The sequence below is a fragment of the Lonchura striata genome, chromosome 12 (assembly GCF_050655825.1).
Source record: "Lonchura striata isolate lonStrDom1 chromosome 12, ASM5065582v1, whole genome shotgun sequence".
In the NCBI taxonomy this organism is placed as follows: Eukaryota; Metazoa; Chordata; class Aves; order Passeriformes; family Estrildidae; genus Lonchura; species Lonchura striata.
The window spans coordinates 9,323,072-9,347,850 of record NC_140714.1 but is presented as its reverse complement, the minus strand read 5'-3'; the positions used below and the strand labels follow the sequence as shown (position 1 = coordinate 9,347,850).

Genomic DNA, 24,779 nt, shown 5'->3' with positions numbered 1-24,779 from the left:
TCACAGCTGATTTGCAAATTAGACAAATGCACATAAAAACCACAAGGAGCCGTGTGCCTCCAGCTGGGCACGGGCAGTGCCCGTCACGGGCGGTGCATGCACAGCCCGAGCTGGCTCCGTGCCACTGCCCGGGCACACGAGCCAGCGCCGCCCTCAGCCGTGTTCTGGGCAGCGATGCCGCTCACCCCGCAACTCCTCCGCCACGGGCTCAGAGCGTGCCACCACACTCCGGGAGAGGCTTCTCTAATCGAAACCCGCCCCGGGATTCTGCCTTTCGGGCAGCGCCCCGGGCACGCCGGCCGGCGCCACGTTCGGAGCGGCTCGGCAAGGCCTAACAGCGTTTGCCCGTCTCTTTGCAGGTGTAAAGGCGGTGTCGGAGCAGCGCCCGGTGCCCGGCGCGGGGCTCGGCACGCCGGGGCGGAGCGCGGCGCGCCGCGATGACGCCGGGAGCGGGCGGAAGGGGCGCGGCGCGGGCGGGCGGAAGCGGCGGGCGGGACGATGGGCCCGCGGCGGCGGTGAGCGGCGCGGCCATGGCGGCGGCGGCGGCCCGCGGCTGCCCCCCGGCGGGCTCCGGGGACCGCTCCCTGGCCGAGCTGCTGCTGGAGTTCTCCCGGGCGCAGTACCGCGCCAAGGACGGCGGCGGTGCCGCCGCTGCCAAGGTGAGGGCGCCGGGGCGCGGTGGGCGCGGGGAGCGGCGCGGCGGGCATTGAGCGGTGGCTCTGCGCAGGTGGAGCGGATCGAGCGGCGGTGCCTGGAGCTCTTCGGCCGCGATTATCGCTACAGCGTGATCCCCAACGTGCACGGCGAGGTCTGCGCCCACTACCCGCGGCACATCGTCTTCCTGGAGCGCGACGCCGGCGCCGGCCGTGACTCGTAAGGCCCCGGTTCCCGTGTCCCGTCCCGTGCAGCTGTCGCCCGGCGGAGTTGTTGTCCCGGGGAGCTTCCGCGCCGGGCGCTCCCGCCGGCCGGGGAAGCCCTGCGGGCTGCGCTGCGCTAATTATAGCCGGTGGTGTCAGCCGCTCCGGGACTCCCCTCGCTGCCTGCCGGGGCTGCCGAGCTCCCGTGGGGCTCCTCCCAGGGCTCTTGGGCCGCCGTGGTGAAAGCTGCCAGGCTGAACCTGTTACTCGGGGGCTGTGGAGGAAACGGGTGTGCTCCCGGGCACATGTGGCCCTAGAGTAAACCTGAGCACAGCGTTGGCTCCTGGTGATGGTTGTGTTGCAGCTCGCCTGCAGGCTCAAAGTTGTGAGCAAGCCTGTGTGATGCTCTCCCTGCCTTGATGAAGAAGTGCCTGTGGTCTTTAAGCAAGGCCTCTGATGTGGGAAGTTTTAGTCTGCAAATCATCTTGGAGCAGGGGGTCTGATAGGGGCTAGGCAGACAAGACAGTCTGGAGAGATATTTCTGTCATTCCAGACAAAATTCCAGGTTATTTAATCTCTTCCCACCATGGTGAATAGGTCAGTGGGTGCTGAGGTTTAGCAAGCTAATGAGAAACACTTGTTCAGTTTGGTGCGCATCTGAACCAGCACATCTCTGGACTTTGACCCACACGCTCAGGATCACATTGTTCTCGCTTCTGGCTGAGCTGCTCCTTCCAGCTCCAACCACAGTCTCTTGTTTTTACTGTTTTCTTCAACAAAACATAATGCAGTTTTGCAGTCTTGACTGTGTGTCCATGAGGAGAGTAATGTGTTCAAAAGAAGGGTCAACAAGTCCTTCTCACATGTCCAGCTGCTTTGCCTGAGGAAGGAAAACCATCAGCTGGCATGTAGGCTGGGTGCTGTAGGAGGGGGTCTTTGGAAACCAGCCAGAACTGACTGCCAGGTGGGAGAGTTTCTCCCTAACAGTTGGATGAGATTAGAAAAGCTTAAACCCCTTGCTGCAAAAAAAAACAGGAAGCTGAGGTTTGAAGCTGTTAAATGCAACTAGAGGAAGCTTTAAGGAAGAGAAACTGAATGCTTCTGCTTTTCCTGCTCTTGAAGGAGGACAGGATGCTTAATTTTTTTGACAGCTATTCAAAACAAGAGTACTTACATGTGGTGCCCCATTTTCTTCTGTGACCTTTGCAAGCCAGTAGTGACACTTAACTGTATTTATAGTGATTCTTGGCAGGTTTTGATTTGCTGTCCGAAAGAGAGTCAAAAAAACACACTACACTTCATTATCACTCTCCTGATTTCAGTGTGATGATTTTTGTAAAAGCTGCCAAGTGATTTTTAGACAAATGCGGGTTTTAGTTTAATCATTTTACTCCTATGGAATAATTATGAAATAGAGACCATTGCACGTCTTGTGTTATGGAAGGCAAGAACCTCTTTCAGTAAGCAGGACACTCCATCCAGGACTGAGTCTCTGGCTGCCTCTTGTGGAACCATAGAATGGTTTAGTTGGAAGGGATCTTAAAGGTCATCCAGTTCCAACCCCTACTGCCATGGGCAGGGATAACTTCCACTAGATCAGGTTGCTGAGGGCCCCACCCACCAGGCCTTGAAGGCTTCTGGTTTTATCTTTGTAATGGTTTTAATCAGCTGGTAAGATCTACTTGAAGCTTCAAAACTCTGAGAATACTGAGGTGCTTTGGAAGCAGTTTTCATGTGTACAAACTCTTTGCTGTACCATCATTTCTGTCAGTACAGCTGCTTCTGGAGCCATGTGGGGAAACAACAAAAAATTGATACTTTTTTAACCCAAATCAGTTCATTCTGTAGCTGGGCAGCTCGTGGAAGAAAGACTTTGCTTGATCAAAGTTTGCTAACAGTACTCTGAAATCCAGGCAGGTGCAGAAGGAATTCTGTGTGTTTTGAACCTTTTTTTTTAGATTTTATTCCTGTTTATGCTCCAATTAACCACTAGCTCCTGTAGAAGCATTACACCTGTTCTTCAGAGCAGCTTCCCCCTTGCTGCCAGAGTCTTGATACAACTATGTTTGTTTACCACGTTCATCTCTTGCATTACTGCGGGTGGTTATTGAGATGAGAAGATCTGAGAGCATCATTTGTAGCACAGCCATGACTGATGGCAGAGCGGGTCTCTCCAGTGTGTGTGCAGGCTTCCCAAGGAACAGTGGTGTGCCTGGGAGAGGGGCTTATCCTTCCATGTCCCCAGCAGGGTGCAGGGCTTCCCGCTCACTCCGTGTCCTGGGCTCCTGCCAGGCTGCTCAGACTCACTCACAAGTGCTGCAGAAACCTCTCCTGGGGAGTGGAGTGAGTGAAACCTGTGTTGTCTCAGCTCCCAGAGAGGTGCTTCTCTTATAATTTCTGATATTTCAGGTATTTCATTTTTGCTAACTCTCATCTTCTTGAAAGCAGTGCTGTGGAACTATTTTGGTAACGCTGCATTTAAGTTATTGTCTCCCTCCATATTTGCTTTTGCAAAGGAAACATAGAAGGAACTGGAGCAGAGTGCAGGATATGATACATCACTTAATTGCATGCATTCATTTAAAAACAGTCCCACAACCAAATCTGCATCAAAATCTTTTGAATTTCAGAATAATTTGGTGTTGGGAAGTATACACAAAGGCAACTCTTCTCACACTTGCTCACATTTTCCTGCCTTTCCAATTAGCACCCTCATGTTCACATTGTTTAAAGAAGATTAGCTTGAGTTTTTGCTCTTTAAATTCTGGTATTTGTCAAAGGTCTTTGGAGTTGGACAGCAAAATCATTGTATATGCAGGAAAACATGAAAAACTTAAAGCACCACTATGAATTCTGAGAACCAAATCCTTCTATTAAAAAAAAAGTATTTGGAAGTCTTGTTTTCTGTTTTCCTGCTTCTACTGGCACCACCTTGTATTATATTTTCCATAAACAGATCAGTTTCCATTTTAATAATAGATTATTTTTTATAACTGTTCCCAGAATGGCAGCTGCTGGTCCATTGCTCCATGCTCTCGGTGAATTCGGAAGTTTTGCAACTTTAGTTAACTTCCATTGTAAAGATATTAATTTATTCCTAGGCCAGTGTTGTGCTTAGTGTTTGAGTTCTCCTCCTCCTCCATGTGCTCTCCTTCACCCTGATGCACATCTTGCTGTGCATCTGCTCATCTTTATCTGCTCTTTCTATCAGACCCTGGTGGTTTCTCTTGCAGCACAGACTCTCCCTTGGCTGTCCTACTCACCTTCCTGTGCCTCTTCAGGCAGGGGTGGGTCACTAGAATCAGATGATTTAGCTGAGCTGAGAGCCTGTGCTCTGCACGCTAATGCTGGTACTTCTACATCTCTTCTACATCTCCATGGTCTTATTTTTCCTCTTTCTCAAGTTTACCATGTTGATAATGTTTTAACATCCAGAGATCAGGCAGTTCATCTGCCTCTTCTACTGTGCTCCGTTACTGGAAAGGCTAACTGGAAATTCTTGTTAACCATCTCCAGGTGCATAGCCATGTAGTTTTGTATGTCCAGACTTAACCTAATTTCTAATATTTCACTCTGGATACTTCTCCAATTCCAGCTCTAGTCCTCTCTACATTGACAGTTCCTCCTTGAGGTCTGTGTAGTTCAGAAGTGAGTTTGGATTCCTGTCAAATGTGGGCTGGTACTTAGGCAAGCTGGAGCAATTTTAACATGTTTCCAAAATGTCTCCTGGTATGAAACACAATTCTATTTTAACTTCAACAAGAAAACCAAACAAAATGTAATTCTGCAGATGCAGCTGACAATCTAAGTACCCTGCTCAACACACTAGCTGATTTAGTTGTTTAATTACCTGGTAACACAAATGTTTGAGGATCATGCATTGTTCAAAATTTGATTTTCTGCTATATTTCTTTTATTCTTCCAAAACTATCCCTCTGATAGTGAGTTCACTATGATGGTAGTGCTGAGCTGCTTTTGAATGGAAAGATGATACAGGGAAAACAGAAAATCTATTTTTGTAGTCACTGACTGTCCTTCCCTAGTAATCCACGTGTTAGTCTGTGGCAGGCCCTACTGGTGGTGCTCATATTGCCACTTCCTGATGGTGCTGTCATGTACTATGCATTTCCAAATAAAAAAAAGGAGCCAGAAAAGTGTCCAAATGTGTTGTACCGCAGCAGAAGCAATTCTCAAAGTGTTTTCATGCATACTAAATTGAGAGCTGACTTCTAGGGAAAGGGATGGGATCCCAGCCCAGGGTGTCAACAGCAGCTTTGCTGGAAGACATGTGAGAAGATGCTCTGTGTACTGACCTGAATCTCTGCCCACTAGGTATGAGAGCACTGTGCAGGTTGGCAAACTGCAGGACCTCATCAACCGGAGTAAGATGGCCAGGTGTAGAGGACGCTTTGTTTGCCCAGTCATTCTGTACAAGGGAAAGGTAAAGTCTCATGGATTACCTGTCTTTACTGAGAAAATTTCCTTTATCTCTGCCATTTGAACTGTGAAGCCATCAGTCACTTGTCACTTTTCCAAATGGTGTAAAAATCTGTGCTTAGGTACAAGCAGACAGCCTGTAGCAGCAGGGAGCAATTGCTTAAGCTCTCTGTGGGCACTTCAGGCTGTTCTCTCCCACCAAATCATGAGCCTTGCACCAAAGAGCTAACTGTTTTTTTTTTTTCTCCTATGTTTGTGCTTTCTGAAGTCCTTAAGAAATTTGGCATTTCAGAGGAAAAGATAATTATTGTTCCTGTTTGTCCCTTACTCTTCCCAGCAGCTCCCTTTGAGGAACTTTTCTCTCTCCAGAGAAGTTTCCTTTGTCTGTTCCCTTGAGAGGCAAGATTGCATAAATGGTCTTATGAATGTGTGGGCTTGTCTGCAAGGGGATCTATAAGAAAGTGAGATTAGATTAATTTTTATGTGAATTACTTAAGATATGTTGAAGCCGTGTAGGAATAGTCTCATTTAGAATTTAAGCACCTTAATTCAGTTTTCTTAGTTGAATTTAGAAACACTGTATGAATAGCAAAATCATACCTGTGACAATTTTAATCTAGCTTGACTGAAGCCATTGTGGGCTGCATCTGCTGACCTTTCTCTGCAGGAGTGAACAGCCCAGAGTCATCTTGGGACCATCCATAATCTCATCCAGAGGAATGTGGAAATAAGGCTCAAGCAGGGTATTAACAGAGCATGTGTTGCTAAATTGGCAGGAACTGACTGTATTAATGCATTGGAGAACTAAAGATGAAAATATGATTTAAAAACTAGCTACAGATAAAGGCACTTGGCAGTTTGCTGTGTTTGGAGAATTCAGTCTGGACCAGGGTTGCAGGGCAGACAGCTGAGAGGTGATAGCTGTAGATACCAACTCTTTCTATGTAACCTGACAGCATATAAGCATGGTAAGGGAAAGACTCCTGGAGCCTGTGTGATTAATAAAAAATCTTCCTCCAGCATATTTGCAGATCAGCAACACTGGCTGGCTGGGGAGAGCTCTATGGGCGCACTGGCTACAACTATATCTTCTCTGGTGAGTAAGGAGCCATTTGTCACTGTCTGCATGGTGAGGCTGGTCAGTGCTGGGACAGAGACCTACACATGAGGCTAAGCTTTTTCCAAGACCAGTGGGAGCTCTAGGATGGGCTGCTTGTATCAGACTTGGCATAACAGAGTGAAGACTGAAACCTCGTGTCCATTTCTAGCTCGTAAGAATCTCAGTGATGAAAGAGCTTGAGGTTGAAGAGTGAGTTACAGGAAACATGCAGGCAAATAAAGGCATGCCAGAGGATTCAGGGTACCAATTTCCAAACACTGGGGATGGGAATAATGAAGGAAAGAGGATTAGAACTTGCTGTTGCTTGAATCATTGCTGCTAATGGTGAGATATACTGGACTGCAGGGAAAGCTCTTCAGGGGAGTAAGTGGGTGTCTGTAGTGTGGGAGCTGAAACTTGGCTTTAAAAAAGCATGCATACCATTTTTGAGGTATCCTCTGGCTATCAGTCATGGGTTTGACCTGCCCAGGTACTTTGCAATGACAAGGAAAGAGAGGGCTACATTAGCAAACAAGATTTTCAGAAAGAGGAAATGTGGGGAACCACACTTAGGTATGAAGAGAAGACACCAAACCATGACCTTTTTGTTTGTATACATATCTTGTCAGATTGGGGATTGAGTTGTTTTACAAAAGCTTCACTTCTTAATGCCTTTCTTGCAGGAGGTTCTGATGATGCTTGGGCAGATGCAGAAGACATTTCTGAGGAAGACTCTGCGCTTAGGTTTGTATGCATCATTGGGATGAGGAAAAGGGAGTTTGCTGACTGGCTCAGCCATTCACTTTGCTCTTTTCTAGTTTGGGTTTTGGGCACAGGCTTGAGACCCATCACCAGGCTCAAGGTCTTATATTCCTTGCTTTTGGAAAAGAGTCTTGAGTATTAATGGCTGGCTGAACCTAGTGTAGCTGAAGCTGCTAATCTATTGCTAGAGGGAAGGGCTGGAGACAGGAATGTGTAGAGCCATGAAAAACTAATTTGAAGGGCATGGCTGTGTTAACTTCGTCCAAAACTACATCTCCAGGCTGTAGAAAGTGAGATGTGGGAAGGGACCGTGAGCACAAACCTTGCAGTGTCAGTTTGCAGAGTCTGACTTGGCTCATGCTGCTTATGTCTAGAAGTGGTTCAGGGAAGAACTGTGGCTCAGCTGGGAAGAATCAGACTTAGCTTGGTCAGTCTACCATGCTCACCTTGCTTGCCTTGTTCTGTCTTGCAGAAATGCAGACTCCCAGCTGTTTGACAAGGTCAGAGGGCACGACATCAAGCTGCTTCGATACCTGTCTGTCCGATACATCTGTGACCTGATGGTGGAAAACAAGAAGGTGAAATTTGGCTTGAAGTGAGTCTGGGTTCATTTGTTTTTGTGCAGGCTTTGGATTGCAGCTAGTGTAGCCCTTACATGTGGATTGCTGGCAGGTGTGCACTCAGCACCCTGTGAGCAGTCCCTGGAAGAATCCTACAGCAGGATAGGTTAGTTGTTGCTGTAAAGAAAACCCCAAGGTTTTAGGCCACAGAAAACTGTATCAATGTCCAACATAGCTGCTTTTATCTGTCTCCTGCAGTCTGAATGGCTTTTTCCCTGTAAAGCTTATAGTAATGAGGCAGTCACCCCTTCAGAAGGGAGACAGCAACAGAACCCTCTGTTCCTATGCACAGAGGGAGCTGTTTCTCCTATTTAGCTCAGAGAAAAGCTTTAGTGATTTTGGGCTGTACCTATTTATGTGCATGTGCTGAGTAAGTTCTGCCCCTGCTCGCAACTGAGTCAAATCTTAGCCAAGGGAGATGCAGCAGGTAGTTTTTTGGGTGCTGGTGTCTGTGCAAAAAACACTTGTAAATATCTGCTGTTTTCCTCTTGTCCTGTGCAGCGTGACGTCTTCTGAGAAGGTGGACAAAGCTCAACGTTATGCTGATTTCACACTTCTCTCCATCCCATATCCAGGTACAGGAATGATGTCCAGAGGGATTCACAAGGGACAGATGACAATCTGTTTCTGGGGACTGGGAAATAACTCTATATGTGTATATGTAAATGGCTGTGACTTGCTGAATGTTTCCTTTGTTTCTTCTCGAGAAAAACTCATTTAAACTGAGAACAGTGCAATGAACCTGGATGCTCTGGCAGTGAGTCAGCATTAGGCACTCTTTGAGGTGGCAAAATAATTCTCAGCAGTCCTTATTAATTCAAGTACAGAGGAAAAGTCCCAGAGGTAGAGCTGGTTAAGATGGCCTTTGACATCTCTGCAACACTAAACTACTACTTGATGCAAAATAGATATCTTGTTCTTTGTTATGTAAAGACCAAATTTGTAAGGGTCATTTCTACTCTAGTGTTCCAGAGCTCCACTGTAAGAAATCTCAGTGCTTGCAGAACAGTTCACCTGGGCCTGCAGTGTAGAACAGAGGCAGCCCTTTGCAGCCTGTCTCCCTGGCTGTTTCCATCCCTGTGCCTAGCAACCGCTGCTGGGTCACTCACACTCTTACAGATGAGCTGAATATTCCTGCTGCCTGCTGATGTCAGGCTTGGAGACAAGATCAGATGTGAGGCTGCTGTGCCTGAGGTCTGTCTGCAGACTCTTCTTTCTCCCTAGTGCACAAAGAAAGGGAGAGGAGAAAAAACCAGAACCAGGAAAACTCTGGTGGATGATCCAGACCCAGACTTTTCCTTGATTGCTAGTTGTTACTCTTAAACATTTTTTAAAGGTGTATTTCATTTTACACAGAAATTAGTGACAATTCAGAGAACCTGCATGAAGATTTCTATCAAGTTTGCCATTCAGGTTGCCAAAATGTACAGAAATAAGAGTTTTACTGGTTTCTATAGTACATAGGACAGATATATGTTGCTGCTGCATACATCACCAGACTTGGAATATGAGAAAGATTGTGTACACAGGTCTTTTGTAGGGCTGTAAGAAATGAAGAAGTGAATCTATAGAGTTAAGCTGCAGAGTTTTTTTCTGTATGGGAATCTGCATATGGTAAGCAATATTATTCAGTGATGGTCCTTCTTCTTATTCCCTCCGGGACAGCTGGTTTCTTTTAGCAGCTCTTCACTGCCATGCTGGAGATAAACCTTATAAATCTGCAAATACTCCCTGCAGATGTTGCCTGATTTCATCAGTGCTGGTCCATGGGGGAATGTTGTCATTCTGTTAAATCTAAGGCATACACATCTAAGGATCAGCAACCCCTCTAGTGACTGGCCAAATGCCGTGATACATTCTTATTGATGTTTCCAGGGTTGCACTGAAAGAATTTCTGTTTTGTAATTTGTTTCTGAAGTTATTCTGAGATCCTGTTGCCTTAGGTGAGCAAGACAGTGTCCAAACAGAGTCATAGAATTGCTGTGGTTGGAAAAGAGCTTTAAGAGCATTGAGTCCAATCATTAACTCAGTGCTGCCCAGTCCCCCACTAAATCGTGTCTCTGAGTGCCACATCTGCCTGTCTTTAAATACCTCCAGGGCTAGTGACTCCACTCCTTGCAGAGGGTGCATTTGATCCTCTCATCCAGATCATCAGTAAAGATATTAAACAGGCCCCAATACTGAACCCTGGGGAGTAGCACAAAACCTGGGGACCAGATACCAACTGTGTTTAACTCCATTCACTCCATTAACTCTTTGGGTTGAGCCATCCAGATTTTACCAAGTGAAGAGTAAGAACTGTCTGGAGTGAAAGACATGAGTTAAAATGGGGTATCTGTAGAAGCTTTTGGTATTTGTGGATGCCAACACTTATGCCATAATCCCCCATTCTTTGCATGAAGTCATTGTTTAACTGGAGTTAGATCTCAACTGACAGACTGTGTCCTGGAGGATTAGTCCTATCCTTGCACAGATTCTTTTCTTGTTTTTTTTTTTTTTTCCATTGAAGTTACTTGTGACTTGCAGGGCAGGAATCTCTCTCCATGTGTGCCTGACACAGGGGTGTCTGGGTGGTGTGGACACTGTGGCACTGCTGAGGTGTGCACAGCACACTGGCAGAGGTGTTTCCTGTAGCCTGCAGGCAGCCGCAGTGCTAATGGTGCTGCTCAGCTGTGACTAAGTGACTGCGGCTTGCAGCAGAGACTTCAAAGAGTTGTTTGAGAAGAGCTGAGCCAAAGGACACACTTCAGGAGGGGAGTGCTTGGGGGACAGCTTGGAAGTGGTTATGTATCCGCTTCCTTCATGTGGGGTAAATCCCATGTTTGAAAGAGAAGACTTAAATGTGAGGGAAATCAAGCCACCTCTGACAGAGCCCTTTCTTGTTACCTGCAGCAGATGCCCTGTGAAAGTTGGCTTTCCCTGGGGCTCTGTCAGCACCTTCTTTTGGTGGTTCCTTCTCACTCAGCATGTCAAGCTGATGCCTTAGATCTGTGTGGAAGTCCAAGGCCCTGCAAAACATAGCTCCTTGCTGAAACCTTTTGTTCAGGAAAAAATTAAATCAGTCCTTCAAGCTCCCCATTTGCTGTAGTTGGAGTTTGCCCTTTGCTGTGTGAGTGTCTGCACTGCTAAGTGCCCTGGGCTGTTATTGCTGGAGGCTGTGCTACACAGTGTACTGAGGATTACTGCTCTTCTCCTCCCACAGGCAGCAGTTTTGATTGGTTTGGATTTCTAGAGCCTGGGGCTGCCAGCACTCCTAGTCCCACAGGCACTTCACTTGTTAGATACCAGTTAGCTGAATTGTTGTTCATTATCTCCTTTTCTTGCAGGCTGTGAATTTTTTAAGGACTACAAAGACCGGGATTATACAGCTGAAGGTCTCATATTTAACTGGAAACAGGTACATGGATGTTGCAAAATGGAGAGCTCTGTGTTTTACTGGGTTTGAGTCTTGCCTCCTGGTTCCTTGGTGATGGTCTGTATGTCATGTGCCTATTTCTAATCACAAGGAGGAAATCAACAGGACAAAGAAAACAGATACAGAATGTACTAAATTATTGGTTGTAAAATTCAAATGTAGAATAAATGAATCATTATCCTGAAGTTTAGGATGGAAGGTGTGGGTTGCTCCCAGTTTTGAATTCTGACCTTATTGAAAGCCTTGGTTCTTGGTCTTTTCTTCATATTTTGTCTCCTGCTGGAGGGGATGGTTGAGTGGGGCAGTCTTGTAGAAATTTAGAGACTAATATGCCCAGCTTTCACTGTTGGGAGCACATAAAAGCTCCTCTGATCCATTAGTCCTTCCAAGAACCTGAGTTTATTCTTACATCTTCAGGATTTTACATCCAAAGATGCTTTGCTGACATGTTTTCTTCTCATGCACCATTTGGCATTTGTTGTCTTGTGTTTTTTTTTGTTTTTCGGGGTTTTTTTTTGTTTTTTTGTTTTGTTTTGTTTTGAGGGGTTTTTTTGTGGGTTTTTTTTTGTGTGCGTGTGTTTTTTTTGTTTTTTGGGTGTTTTTTTTGTTTGTTTGGGGTTTTTTTTGTTTTTTTTCTGGAACTCAGGCCCTTTGAGTCGTGACTTTTCTCTGACTAACTGTGTCTGGGTTTTTTACAGGACTATGTAGATGCTCCATTAAGTATCCCAGTCTCTCTGACCCAATCTCTGAATATTGATTGGAGCGAGTACCAGGTGAGCAAAGTGGATATCTCTGTGGGAGATCAGGAATGTATTCAGGAAGGATCAGGAGAGGTTTGAAATCTGACTTGCTCCTATTGCTGTAATCCAGCTCACTTTCTACCATCCCAGTGGGGCAAGGCTGCCTGGCAGTTCAGAACAGCAATGGAAATCCTGTACCCAAAAGCTCCGTGGCTTGCTGTGCCCCAAGGCAGCTGACTGTAAAGTCAAACCTTTTAATGTAGCTTTCAAAAATTTGCAATCCATTAGGGAGATAGGTTGCTAACAAATGTAAGGAACAAGATGGGAAACAGAAAGCAGTATTACCTGTTCTCAGTCTCAGCTCGATGTAGGCCTGCCCTGGGCAGACTGCCTTGGCTGTGGGAAGTCATGACAGAGGTCAACCTTCTCCTCTGAGCTGGGCCAAGGGATTGGGCACCTTCTGCATGGGTATGCAAGGTGCCTTCCTAAGGAAGAGGAGTAGAGGATCATAACTGGCCATGGCAGGTCTCCACTCCTTACTATGGACAGCATGGCAAACAGTAATTGAACTCTTCTGTTTGCTCAAGCTTCAAAGTCTACCTTTGTTCACACTAGGAAGTATCACCTTATACTGCTGATTAGTATGCTCTATTTCACACATCAGTGGATCTACCAGGTTTTGTGGGGATTAACTGTGCTGGAGCATGTAATATTATTGTGCCCTGTGGCTGGAAGCACCACAGAACCAGCAGAGCTCCCTGTGCTGGGCCAGTGTTTGTTGTCAGTGATGTAAATACTGTTTAAGTGTCAGCATAAGCAGAATCACAGAAAACTTGAAGAAGAGCTAATAGAACTAGAGCTTGTGTATGGCTAGAGACTTGTTCACTAGAATACTGAGCAGCCTGTATTTTAAAAAGGATATTAAAAACTGAAGAGGGTGTAATAAATAGATGCAGAAATCATTTGAGGCTTGGAGAACATGCTTCACTCAAAACTGAAGTTCTAAGTCTGTTTAGCTAATCACTAAGGTGATTAATGTGTAAGTACATTTTTAGGGAGAAAATAGTAATTCTAAAGCACTCTTTGATCTGGGGAAGAAGAGCTGCACAGGAGGCAATATCTGCATCTGAAATCAAGCCTTCAGATAAGGAAAAACAGTCTTGCACATTACTTTTGAGGATAATCTGCTGGAACATGCTGCCAAAGGAGTAACGAGCTGTCACCCCTATTTGAGATGCTTCTCTGGGCAAAGATGTTGCCAAGTGCAAGCCTCAGGCTTTACATGGGGCAACTGAAGAAAACTTTCTCATTCATGATACAGAGGGATCAGACTGGATAACTGGATGATGCCTTCTAAAATAAGCAGAAGATGGATTAAATTGGGCAGATAAAAGATTTTGTAATTATGTGTTTTTCTGCTGCAGGCTGACTGTGTTCCCCGTTTTCCCTAATGTTTTGGGCTCTGCAGGCTTCACAGTTGAGCAGTATGCTCTTTGTCTGACACTAGTCTTCAGTGTGGTTACACACAGATGTGCACATGTGCAGGTGCACGGCGAGGGTTCTGGTGCTTGTGGTCACCACTAACACTTCTGCCATGAAATCTGTCTCACTCTGCTTCTTCCTTGCCAATGCTATCTTATTTCCCATGAGCTAGTCCTGGTTCTGATCAAACCACTGAAATTCCCTGCATCTGCTCGTGATGTGATGGTCAAGTGACAAACTTGGGCTTGTTCTGATGCTCTTCACCTGTATGTCCTGTAGTACTGGAGTCCTCTTGAGTTCAGAGCCTTCTGTAGTTCTGCTGCTGCTTGGGGGTTACTGAAGAAGTCCAGTGCCTGTCTGGAGGGTGGGTGAGGGTCAGCAGCCAGCTGGGGACATTTTCAAGCACCACAGAGTTTTGAGGAAAGTGCTTGGGTTGTGGGAACAGGCCGCTGCCTTGGCCTGCACATCCCATTGTGCTGCTGGCTTTGCACATGTGGCTGGAATGTGGCTCAGCCACTTGGAAAAGTGCACGTGTGCAGAACTGGGTCAGTGCTCTGCAGGTGTTTGCTGCCTCTCTGAGCATGGGCTGCTTGCAGCTTTGGGGCTGCAGGCAAAGCAGCTCCTCTGCCAGCCAGGAGGACAGTAGATATGGCCTTTTATTGTTTTATTTGTCTACCAGGTATCTTGTCCCAGAGTGACTTTTGCAGAGGGTGGGGGGATTGATACAAAGGGGAAGTCTGTCACCTTGATGAATGGCCACATGGTTATTTCTGGTTTGCTGCTATTCTGGGTAGAGCAGCTCTGAAGTGCAGAGCAGCCTTTTGCTGTGGGCAGAGCCTTACCATCAACATTCCTCTTTCTGCAGAGCTGGGACCTCATTCAACAGACACAGAACTACCTGAAGCTGCTGATCTCCATTATCAATAGTGATGGTAAGGCAAACTTCTTGCTCCCAGCAGTGTAACTGGAGCAGTCACTATCCCTGGAAGAACAGCTGATGGTCTTAGTGCCACTGTGGATCAACTCCCAGTACAGAAGTCACTTTTAATTCCCTTCAAAACAGGATGATGGTCCTACCATCTCAGAACTCCAACTTCCCTCTTAGAAAGGGACTTGCTGATTCCTTGAAAACTTCCTGAATATGAAGGGATATCTGAAAACTTAGCCTATTTTTTTACTACTTTAAACCTGAAGAGAAGGAGTATTGTGTCTTTGCTTTTTGACTCTTGCTCTTGTTTTGCTGGTTACCTGTGTTTTGTCTCGCCAACACAGGATCCCATTTGGTGCCTTTTTAAGAGCCCCTTTCACCAGGGACACTCCAAGCATTTGAAGAGTGTTGTCCTGTGTGGCATCCCATTCCCTCTGGGTATTGTGACCTAGCACTGATGGATGGGTCCATGGCTGGCTCTGACAGCATGGCCAGCTATAGTCTCCTACAGTAGCTGTGCTGGGACACACTGCAGGCTTCCTGTAGGGTGTAGGATTTGTGCCTTGTGTGTACCTCTGCTCAGTGTGCAGTAGGAAGGTTAGTGAGACTGAAAAAAATGTTCAGCTGAAGCTGTTTTCTCACCAGTGTAGGAATAGATTGTGATAGTGGGTTACAGCTGGGTAGTTGTATGTTCAGGATAGTAAAGTGATGTTCATACCTAATGACTCTGTATCCTGAGCAGCTGTCAGGATCAGGACAGCACATCAGCTGGTGCTGCTGACAGCCCAGGACACTCTGAGCAATTTGTTGGCTGCTGTATTTAAGACAGAATGTTCTGGCTGAGCTCTGCTCTAGAGCCTGGGCTGTGGGTACAGAGAGTAGCTTGTCTCTACAGATTTGCCATAAAGAAATCATTACTTTCATTGCATCATCCTTTTTTTTCCTCCTCCTTCCTACCCCTGGAACAGATGACAGCGGGCTCCTGGTGCACTGTATATCCGGCTGGGATCGAACGCCTCTCTTCATCTCCTTATTGCGCCTCTCCTTATGGGCTGTGAGTACCTGGCTGCCCTCCTCTGTCTGTGGGGCTGATTGCTTGGAGGGTGAGTGACTGTCACCAGGAAGTGGTGGTGGAGCTGTTAATGTTGCTAATGTTCCTTGGGACATGCTGTCACAGGCAGGTAGAGGAAGATGGGCACCCTGGATCACCATGACGGTTTTCAGCAGATCGTGAATTCCCAAGTTCTAGTCCCCAGGGCTGCTGCCTGAAGGCTGTGTTGTTTTCTTTGCAGGATGGGCTGATCCACACGTCCCTGGAGCCATCTGAGATTCTCTACCTGACAGTGGCCTATGACTGGTTTCTCTTTGGGTAGGCATGATAAGTTTTAATCACATTACATCCCTGTGAGGCAGGGGAGAAGTCTTGAGGAATCATTTTGATTTTTGTTCACAGTGAAAGGTTGATGTTTAAGCAGGTTCCAGTGAGCTGGGACAAGAAGGGCTGGTGCTTTTCTTTTTTAGCTGAGGGCTTAGGCATCTGGCTGTTCTTGACAGCTTATACTCTTCTGCTAATTCTGGCATGTAACTGAGCTTCCCTTGCTCTCTTTCTAGGCACATGTTAGTCGATCGACTCAGTAAAGGAGAAGAGGTGAGTGTTGGTCTGGGGCAGTGGCTGAGCACTACTTCGTTGTTCTCAGGATATCTGTTTATGGTAGCAGCATTCACTGCCTTCTCCTGGTAGTATCAGTGGTGTGACTGGGCTCTAAAAACATTGTTCAGGTGCTGGAAATGTGAGAAAAGAGCCTTGCCCTGTCACTTTGTGATGCATAAGTTGTGGGGTTACTTCTCTCTCAGACTGCAGTTTTGTTGGGGGGTGTCACTCCTGCCAGTTTCTCTCCTGTGCCATTAGTGTTCAGGCCCCACATCAGAGGGTGCTAGGACTTGCTGTCCAGCTCAGCAGTGAGAAGGATGCTTAAGGTGACTCCTTGAAAATAAAGCTGGATAGTCCTGTGTGCTTGTCCTGAGTGCCAGCCCTCCTGCCTGGGTGCTGCAGCTGCATGAGGCTTGCATGTCATCACAGGCTCATGGAGCAGCTTGTGCTGGTTCCGGTGTGTGAGTTTGGTGGGATGTGTCTGTGGGTACACATATGAGTCTGGGACACACTTAAAATTAGTCGAAGTAATTATCTTCAAAATCTTTCACTGCTGAACAGCAAGAAAAGATTATTCTAACTATAGTTGCAGTATAGTGTACTACCATTTCTGAATAGAAAAGAGGTGGAGTGTGTGTCTAACCCTGTTGCTATTCCCCTGCTCCTTGAACTTACCTTACTAAGGAATCCTCTCCTTCAAACAGCACAGACGTGACCCTGGCCTATTTTCTATCTTTCAGGGGTACAGAATCCCCTGAAAGAGTCAGGATCATTCCTCCTATTCATTCTTTTCCTGGAGTTGTACTGGCTCGAGCCTGAGAGGTCTGCTTTGCTTGGTCATGGGTGGGGTCAGTAGCTGCAGCAGGAGAGGGGTGCCTGGCTGCCTCTGGCACTCCCTGCTCCCCACTTCTCCCAGGAGAAGGGCACAGCTCTGCACAGGTGGGTGGGGTGCAGAGGCACAGTGGGGTGAATGATGCAGGGCAGACTGGTGTGTGGCAGGGTACAAGCTTGGGGCCATAAATGCTGTAGGTACCTCATGCTTCCAGATGTGGTACTGGTCTGCTGCTGAGGTGGAGCATGTGGCTCTAACTGTGCAAGTCCTGCTGGGTTTGCTGCTCACCTGGGTGTATAAGCAGCTGCTGCCATCTCTGTTCCTTTCTGCACTGATGGCATCAGTACCTGCTGTGGGCTTGCAGCATGTGTGCAAGGCATTGATAAGGAGATTTCTTGTTCCCCTTCCTTTCTGGGCCTTCCCGTGGCAGGGAGCAGAGAGGCAGTTTACATGGAAGAGAAGGCCCAGGATGGGATAGTGGCATCCCATGGCACACTGTAGGCTGGTAGCTGCAGATTTTTTGCTATCTCCTTCCTGCCAGCACCTCCTCACCAAGATAAGAGGCTGCATGGAGCCTCAGGTTCATTCCTGAACCACTCTTCTCTTTCCCTTTGCTCAGATTTTCTTTTTCTGCTTCAATTTTCTGAAGCACATCACCTCTGAGGAGTTCTCTGCTCTGAAGTCACAGAGGTAAGGAGCCTGTGCTTGCTGCTGCATGGGCTACAGAGCCAGGGAGCTTGTTAGTGCTGCTTCTTTGGGGAGATGGAAGCCCTGGTGTCCTGGCCCAGTTTTCTTTAATTTATTCTGCACTCTGAAGGCTGCAAAACGGGGCCGAGGCTTGTGAGATGCCACGTTGTGCTCTGAAAATCTGTCCATGCTGAAATGTGCTCTCTGCTTAATGACTGTCCATGGCTGCTTTAGTACAGATGAGCCCAGAGATGTGTGCTCTGGCTCAAGCAGGCTGCACAGCAAGCTCCATCAGGCACTGGTGGGCACAGAAGGGTGGCTGGTTTGTAATGGACTGCCCAGCATAAAACCTTATCTCAGGAGGGACAGAAAGAAGCAAAGCCCACCCTGGATGCTCTGAATAAGCACATCGTGTGCAGTGTTGCCTGTTGCCACCTTCTCAAAAGCATAGGGAGTTTGGGTTGGAACTGTTAGGAGTCAGTGCACACTGCCCCATCCTCTCCCCTCTGCCCCTGCATAGCTAATTCCCCCCTAATTCTGATCTGCTGTGTGTGACAGAGACCTGGCTATGGCCAGCCTGCCCTGAAGTGTGCCTGAGGTAACTTTGTCTTTCCTTCCCCAGAAGGAAGAGTTTGCCACCTGGCTTCACCCTGGAAGAGATCTGCATGCTCAGTGAGTGTCATGCATCAGTGCCCCTGGGTGCTCTAATGGTTCATTGCTTGTAGGCTTGGGTTCCCAGCTTCAGGGTGACCCCAAACAGGTGTGCTGCCTGTGGGGCCTTGCAAGAGCACAAGGCACAGGGAAGTGTATTGCTTAAAGGGAGAGAAAGTGAGTGAAACCAAGCTGGTCTTCAGGTAGCTCTGTTTTCTTCTCTAGAGCAGAGAGACCGAGGCAGCACCACAAGCCTGAGCAGTGACTTTTCCCTGGGGATGGAAAGTTCCCCTGGAGCAGCTGGGAGCTTTACCTATGAAGCAGTGGAGTTGATGCCAGCAGGATCACAGGCTCAAGCAGCATGGTGAGGAGATAACCATTTGGTGGGCTGAACAAAGGGGCTGACTCTGGGCCTGATGGAAAAAATATTTCTGCAGTGGCTTGTCCTCCAGGTTTGGTCTCTGTAGCGTGGATTCCTTACAGTGAGGGGAGAAAAATGTGACTGTCAGAAGCTTTGCTGCAGTTTGTACTCCAGAGCTTCTGCAACAAAAGTTGGAGGCCACCCCACATTAAAAGGCTATCAGGGTTCTGCAGGGATGCTCCAAAATTTGTACATAGATGAGAGTAAAGCATATTTGTTTCATTTTCACCAGTTTCACTGTTAAACTTCATCCACAAAGGATTTCATTACTTCTAAAAGATTGTTCCAAACTACCAGAAAAATTACATTTCACAGCAGCCTCCCCAGGGAAAAGTGGAGATGGTTTAGCTGCCCTAAAATGAAGCTTAATCAGAGTTTAGGAAAGACATTATACACGGGGAGTGTCTGCAGTTAGTGGGAGCTGGGCTGGGTGGCCAAGAATTCCCTCTAAATTTTTGCCCCTCTACCAGCATCAGTCATGTGAGCTGAAGGCAGGTTCCTGCCTGCAGCACTGATTAGAGACATTTCCAGGGGAGAATACAGAATTTTCAATACTGCCTCTTGATAGAGGGTCACATAGGACCTGCCTGGGGATGCAGGTGTCTGTCTGTAGGCAGGGAAGGTGTCTGGCAACTCTGCTGCTCTGGGACAGGTTTTGGACTTGCTTGTGGAGTTTCTGGTGCTGTTTGGGGATTTCAGAGCCTTGCTGTAGGGTTGCCCCTCTCAGTTTAATTTTTCTCTCCTCTCCCTCAGCACATGTGAAGACGCTATTTTATATTGCAATTATTTTAAATTAAATCTGGGTTGTGCTGGAGGCATTTGAAGTCCACTGGGACTGAGCTTGCAGCCATGCTAGTGGCAGCAGCCTTTCAAAAGCACATTGTATATTCAATCTAAAGTGCTGAGAAGGGAAAGGAGAATATCTGTGCAGAATCACAAAATGGAGATGGAGAGTCCCAAACTCTTTGCCAAGTGAACAACACGGAGTTCTCTTAACACAGAGGGCCTACCTATCCACATCAAAGTGATTGCATTGAGTAGAGAGCAGCTTTCCACTTGCAGGGCTGCAGGGTAGTGAACTGGAAGCATTTGTGTTGCTCTGAGTGCTCAGGACACACAGACTTGATTCTGCTGCACAGAATCTGTGTGTGCTTTTTACAAGATGTGAAGTGACCAGAGCATGCTGGAGGAGATAGCTGCACTTGTGTGGATCAGGGCTTGATTTTGCAATTTGCTTCCTAACTCTGGGTTGCTTTTATTTCTGTGGAAGACCTCAGGCTGTGTTGGGGCCAGCAGCTGATCCGCAGGGATGGTTTGGGCCATGCTGGGGGCATGAGCTTGGAAAAGGGGAAGGTTGTGAGCCTTGACATGAGTGCTCAGTGAGAAGACTGGTCACGGGTGCTGTACTACAGGATGTTGTGGCTCTGTAGTCTGGAGAATACATAGGGCTTGCTACAAGCTGCGTGAGATGTGCTCTGCATAGCATGAGGGGATGCACTTCGTTGTGTTCCCCTGAAAACAGGTGGCCTCACAGTCTCTGTGCAGGGAGAGGCATTTGATTTTTAGCTGTTCAGACCTGTTTCTGCAAGCTGTACTTGGAGATGTTGGCAGCTATGATAACATGATATGAATAAAGCTTAAGAGAGGCTGTGGTGTGATGTTTGAGGGTGGACACCCTTCAAGAAATGAAGGGAGGATATCACACTTTCCACTGTACAATGAGCCTGTCTTTAGCTGCACTTGCTGACAGTGCTTGAGATCTCAAAGCTGAGATGCCCTTCCATGTTTTAGGAAGAGTAACATCTTTTCCCCTAGAGTTTGTTTGCTTTTGAATTTTTCTTTTTTACTTTTGTACATAGGGAGTCTTTGTCCAATTCAGTGTGATCTTGGAAGGGGAGAAATTATTGGGACTCTTCAGGGAAAAAAACAAAACCAAACAGCTGACATAAGAAGGAAAATCTTCTGAATGTGGAGCAGCAGTGATATGAATTAGTCCCAGATGAGTACTTTTTTGGCATGCAGTTGGATGGTACTGTGAGCTAAGGCCTGATGCAGCAATGGACAGTGAATCATGGCTGAGTCTGAATGTGCTGGCTAGGAAAGAAGCCAGAGCAGTTTGGGCTGTCAGCATAGACAGAGAGAGAACTGAAGTGTACCTACATCTGAGTGACTGTCAGCTGTAAGCACATGGTCAGGAGTGTGGTCAGTGGTGCCCAAAGGGAATTGCTTAAAGGGAAGATAACACTGGTGGTGTCCCTGCAGCCCTCGGTGCACACGAACGCCCACCTGGGCTGATACACACTGTGGAGTTCCAGCAGATTGAAATGGTCTTTCCCCGCTGGGAGGCCCCTTGCTCAAGGCATTTTTGCTGCTAGACTAAACAAAGCAATCGCTGTGTGTGTGTGGGCTGGTGCATTCTCCCGTCTCTGATTTCCAGGTCACATGGATGGTGATCTATAAAAGAATGGGCAGAGATGGGTTGAGCTCAGTGTACCCCCTCCCTGAGCTTTTACCGTGACTCATGGTTCCTTGGGAGGGAGGAGGGCGGGTTCACTGGAAACAAGAGCTTGTAGCTGCTGGGCTAAACTCCAGCCTGTGATGGAAAGGCTTCCTAGTTGGAGTGCATAGAAAAGTCAGCTTTCTCACCCACGTCCTCCATCCCTCAGGAGGAAGAGCTGTGCATCGTCACCGCAAGCCGTGCTCTGGAGCAGAGCACAGCAGTCTGAAGACAGGCTGCCTTCCACTGGGATGGTTGAAGTCAAGTCCTCCAGCTCTTCCTCATCAACCCATTCTGATAACTTCCTGAGGATTGGAAGCAGCCCACTAGAAGTGCCCAGATCCAGGTGAGATGGGACGGAGCAGGGCATTTCTCAGCAAAATGAGTGTCTAGTAAAGGGAGTGCAGGGCTGCAGTTGTGTGGCTCTGGAAACATTGAAGCACCTGTGTTTGTGTCTATGGACAAGCCTCGAGAGGCCTGTTCCTCTCTTGTCTGGAGTGCTGGCCGTTAAACACAGACACTCCTGCCTGAGCCCCTAGAGGAGCGAGGAGCTGTGCTGAAAACAGCCAGCTGTCTTGTGCCTGTCCTCAGTGCATGCCTCATCTGAGCTCTCACATCTCTGCATCCTGCATGCTTCCAGCTCACAGCACTTTCTCTGTCTAACACATCCACCAGGGTTTGAAATGGCTGTGGTGTTTGGGGAAGGAAGCTTTTCAAACCAAGCAGACCTCACTCTGCATCTATCCTGTCCCCCTTTTCACCTGCTGACCCTCCTGATGATGCAGGTTGGAAAAAACTGGGTGCTGGTAGCAAACAGAGATAGGAAGCTGCTGGGAGCAAGCTTCAAACACTGTGCCAGCATACAGGATTCTGCCCTGAGTGTTCCTGCTGGGGAATGGGGACCCTGGGCCCAAGCCTAATCTCACAGCATAACAAAGGCACCCTTCTGGAGTCTGACACTGCGATAGGCCAGCATGGAGCTGTGAGCTGGCCTAGGGAAGAAAGAGCAGAGCCCGTGGAGCAAACACCATGTGTTTAGGCCAACATGGAATAAAGAGACTCTGAGATAAGAGGTTGCTGTTAACAGTGTAATATGCTTGTGTACCCTCTGCAGATTTTCTGATGAGTCTTTTTGTAGTGATTCTGAATCAGCCACTGGCCAAATCTGAGTACTCTCTCATCGTATGGGAGATAAAATGACAAACAAGTAAAACATTGAAAATTTATAAGACTTCCTTAACAAGTGTCTCACGATTCCAGAGAAAAATCCCAGTTTCTGATAGTTTTCATAAATGAGAGTAACTGCTCTCCCTGGGGAAAGATATCAATAGAAGGGGTTGGAATTGTTGCTGGAGCCCACCTCTGCATTTTCTCTAAGATGGAAAGAATCTCCCAAGAAGAGAAGAAAATACTGGAAAGAAAACAGCTTGTCTTGGGAGCTGCTTTGTTCACAGTGGTAGTGCCACAATCCCTGTGTGTGGTCCCATGCCATTCCCAAGGTCTGACAAGGCTGTTCAGTGCTTGCTGGTAGCAAGGTTGCAGCAGTGCTCAGGAAGAAGCAGTTTGTGTAAGCCTCAGCCAGACTGCTCTGCAAGAGCAAAGAGGAGAAACAGGAGGAGGCAGAAGAGCACCATACTGAGGGTTAGGGTCAGACATTGTCATGGGCTGCAGTTTCTGGGTTCTAAGTGTGGTATTTTTTTTTTTCTGAAAGAGATTCTGTCATTCCACTTAGCCTTTGGTCTCCCTACTTCAGCTGTGGTAGTCTGAATTGGTCTGGTAGATAACACAGTACCTTCAGCCACCATTTTCTACCCTGAAGGAAAAATGGGTCCCATTTTGGCTGGAGGACTGTGATGGAAGGAAGAGGTAAATTCTGTCTCTTTGCCTTCTGAAAAAATGTGATACTCAGATGGAAAAGCAGGAACACAGAGACTGATCAGGATGCCAAAAATACCTTTATTCCTGCAGTGTTGCTGGCAAGTCAACACCCAAGGCTCTTGAGATGAAGAAACCACTGTACTTGACTTCCTAATCCTCTGTGTGGCCATAGCAACAAAACACTTTCATTAACTTCTGCTGCAGTGGTTAAAATGGTTGCTTGTAAAATGCCAGCAGGTATCTTTCAGGTAGTTCAGGTCAACAGCCCAGTCCAGGTGCTGGCAGGCAGGGGAGCTCTGGAGGGAACAAAAAGGCAGGTCAGCAGGAGACATGAGCAGGGCCTGGGAGGGGGGAACTGGACTGCCTTAAAAGAAGGGGTCACAAATGCCCAGTCAGACCTTAGGAGCCAAGCCCTTCTCCTGAACAGGCAGTGTCAACAGGCTGCTGCTGTCCCTTTATCAGCTCATCTTGGGTACCTTGCTCTGATCCTGAGGTCCTGGGTACTGGTAAATTCCGGGATGGTTCATATTAGGCAAAGCAGTACAAAGGCAGTTCCTATCAGTCTTTCTGGCTTATTTCAACACGATGGTAATATCACATCTGCAGAAGACAAACACACAGGAAGATATTGCATAGACTATTTGCAGAGTAGGACAAGGTGCTGCTTGTTCTACAGAGAGCTCTGAGTATGGCAGTCAACATCTCTCAGATTGAACCCCCTGCATGCGACAGGGTTGCAGTTTGCAAACCTTTTCCTGTATTTGCATTTGACACCAGCAGTCTTAAGTGTCCCATGACACTGCAGAAAAATTCTGTATCTGTGTCAGGGATTTAGCGTGTGTCTACATAGCACTAATGTGGATTAGCAGCTAGATAATCTTTGCTTGAATGTGCTTTTGCTAAGTCAATTAAACAAAACCCAAAGTACTATAATCTAGAGAGTCGAGATCTGGAGGAGTTAAATTGCAGAGGATCTGCTTTGACCAGCAGTCACAGAGAACTCCCTTACTTAAGGGCTGCAGATGGCTGAGCTGTGGGTCTGGAGGGAGCACACTGAGAGCAGAGTGGGACAGAGAAGCTGCTGCCCCTTGGCTTTGGGTGTTTTGTTGGTAGTGAGAAGAGTGTGTGTGCACTGTGTGTCTTGATCTTTACAGCCACCTTGCTCAGAAGGTGTATATGCAATCTGACAGCCTGGGGTAGTGACCACAGCAGGAGAGGAATTGTTTACAGGAATGTTTTCTGGAATTACTGCACGATCGTGCCACAAAATGGGCTTGCTGGCTGGCACATGACTGTGTGCTGCAATCAGAAATGGTGCTCACAGGGAACAGGCTGCTGGGGCACTATCCCAGCCTGTAGATAACTGTCTGGGATTCAGCCAGGGCTCACAGTTCTTGGCAGGGTGCCATATTCCTTGCCAATATTTCCCAAGCAAAGGTGGGAAGGGTTGCCTTTTACTCCAGGTTGCCACAGTCTGCCTGTACATACAGAACCTACTTAATGCTTCAGTTTGAGGCAAAAGCATATGCTGGCAAATGAGCTGCTTCCCAAATAGTCCTAGGTGTGTGAAAATACGTCAGGTGAGCAAGAGCAGCACAGGGCAGGATGGAGCCTAGCTGTTGGCACTTGGCACTCATCTCAGTTACGTGTTGAGAAAGGGAAGGATCCCTAACTGTTGCTCTGCCTCCAGTATTGACTCTTCTCTGGCAGGCAAATGAGTGTCCATGTGCTCTGAAATACTGTCTTGTGCAGCATGTTGCATGGAAAGCACTGACCTAATTAAAAGGAACCATTCCAGGTTAGGAGCTGCCAGTTTATGGCC

At 47.3% G+C, this 24,779-nt stretch overlaps 1 protein-coding gene across 2 annotated transcripts in view; it reads left to right on the top strand.

Moving 5' to 3' along the window:
* The first annotated feature begins 422 nt into the window (after positions 1 to 422).
* The window catches only part of MTMR14 (myotubularin related protein 14), a 31,379-nt gene continuing 7,022 nt past the window's right edge, over positions 423 to 24,779 (top strand). For both annotated transcript variants that reach the window (XM_085590437.1, XM_021531722.4), the window contains exons 1-17: positions 423 to 659; positions 728 to 873; positions 5,190 to 5,298; positions 6,315 to 6,390; positions 7,077 to 7,137; positions 7,628 to 7,750; positions 8,277 to 8,350; positions 11,102 to 11,172; positions 11,889 to 11,963; positions 14,278 to 14,344; positions 15,309 to 15,394; positions 15,633 to 15,709; positions 15,952 to 15,988; positions 17,443 to 17,513; positions 18,133 to 18,182; positions 18,387 to 18,525; positions 21,249 to 21,425. In XM_085590437.1, coding sequence (XP_085446563.1) covers positions 438 to 659; positions 728 to 873; positions 5,190 to 5,298; positions 6,315 to 6,390; positions 7,077 to 7,137; positions 7,628 to 7,750; positions 8,277 to 8,350; positions 11,102 to 11,172; positions 11,889 to 11,963; positions 14,278 to 14,344; positions 15,309 to 15,394; positions 15,633 to 15,709; positions 15,952 to 15,988; positions 17,443 to 17,513; positions 18,133 to 18,182; positions 18,387 to 18,525; positions 21,249 to 21,425 — 1,661 coding nt within the window. In that variant the 5' untranslated portion in view covers positions 423 to 437. The remainder of the gene's footprint in view (positions 660 to 727; positions 874 to 5,189; positions 5,299 to 6,314; positions 6,391 to 7,076; positions 7,138 to 7,627; positions 7,751 to 8,276; positions 8,351 to 11,101; positions 11,173 to 11,888; positions 11,964 to 14,277; positions 14,345 to 15,308; positions 15,395 to 15,632; positions 15,710 to 15,951; positions 15,989 to 17,442; positions 17,514 to 18,132; positions 18,183 to 18,386; positions 18,526 to 21,248; positions 21,426 to 24,779) is intronic.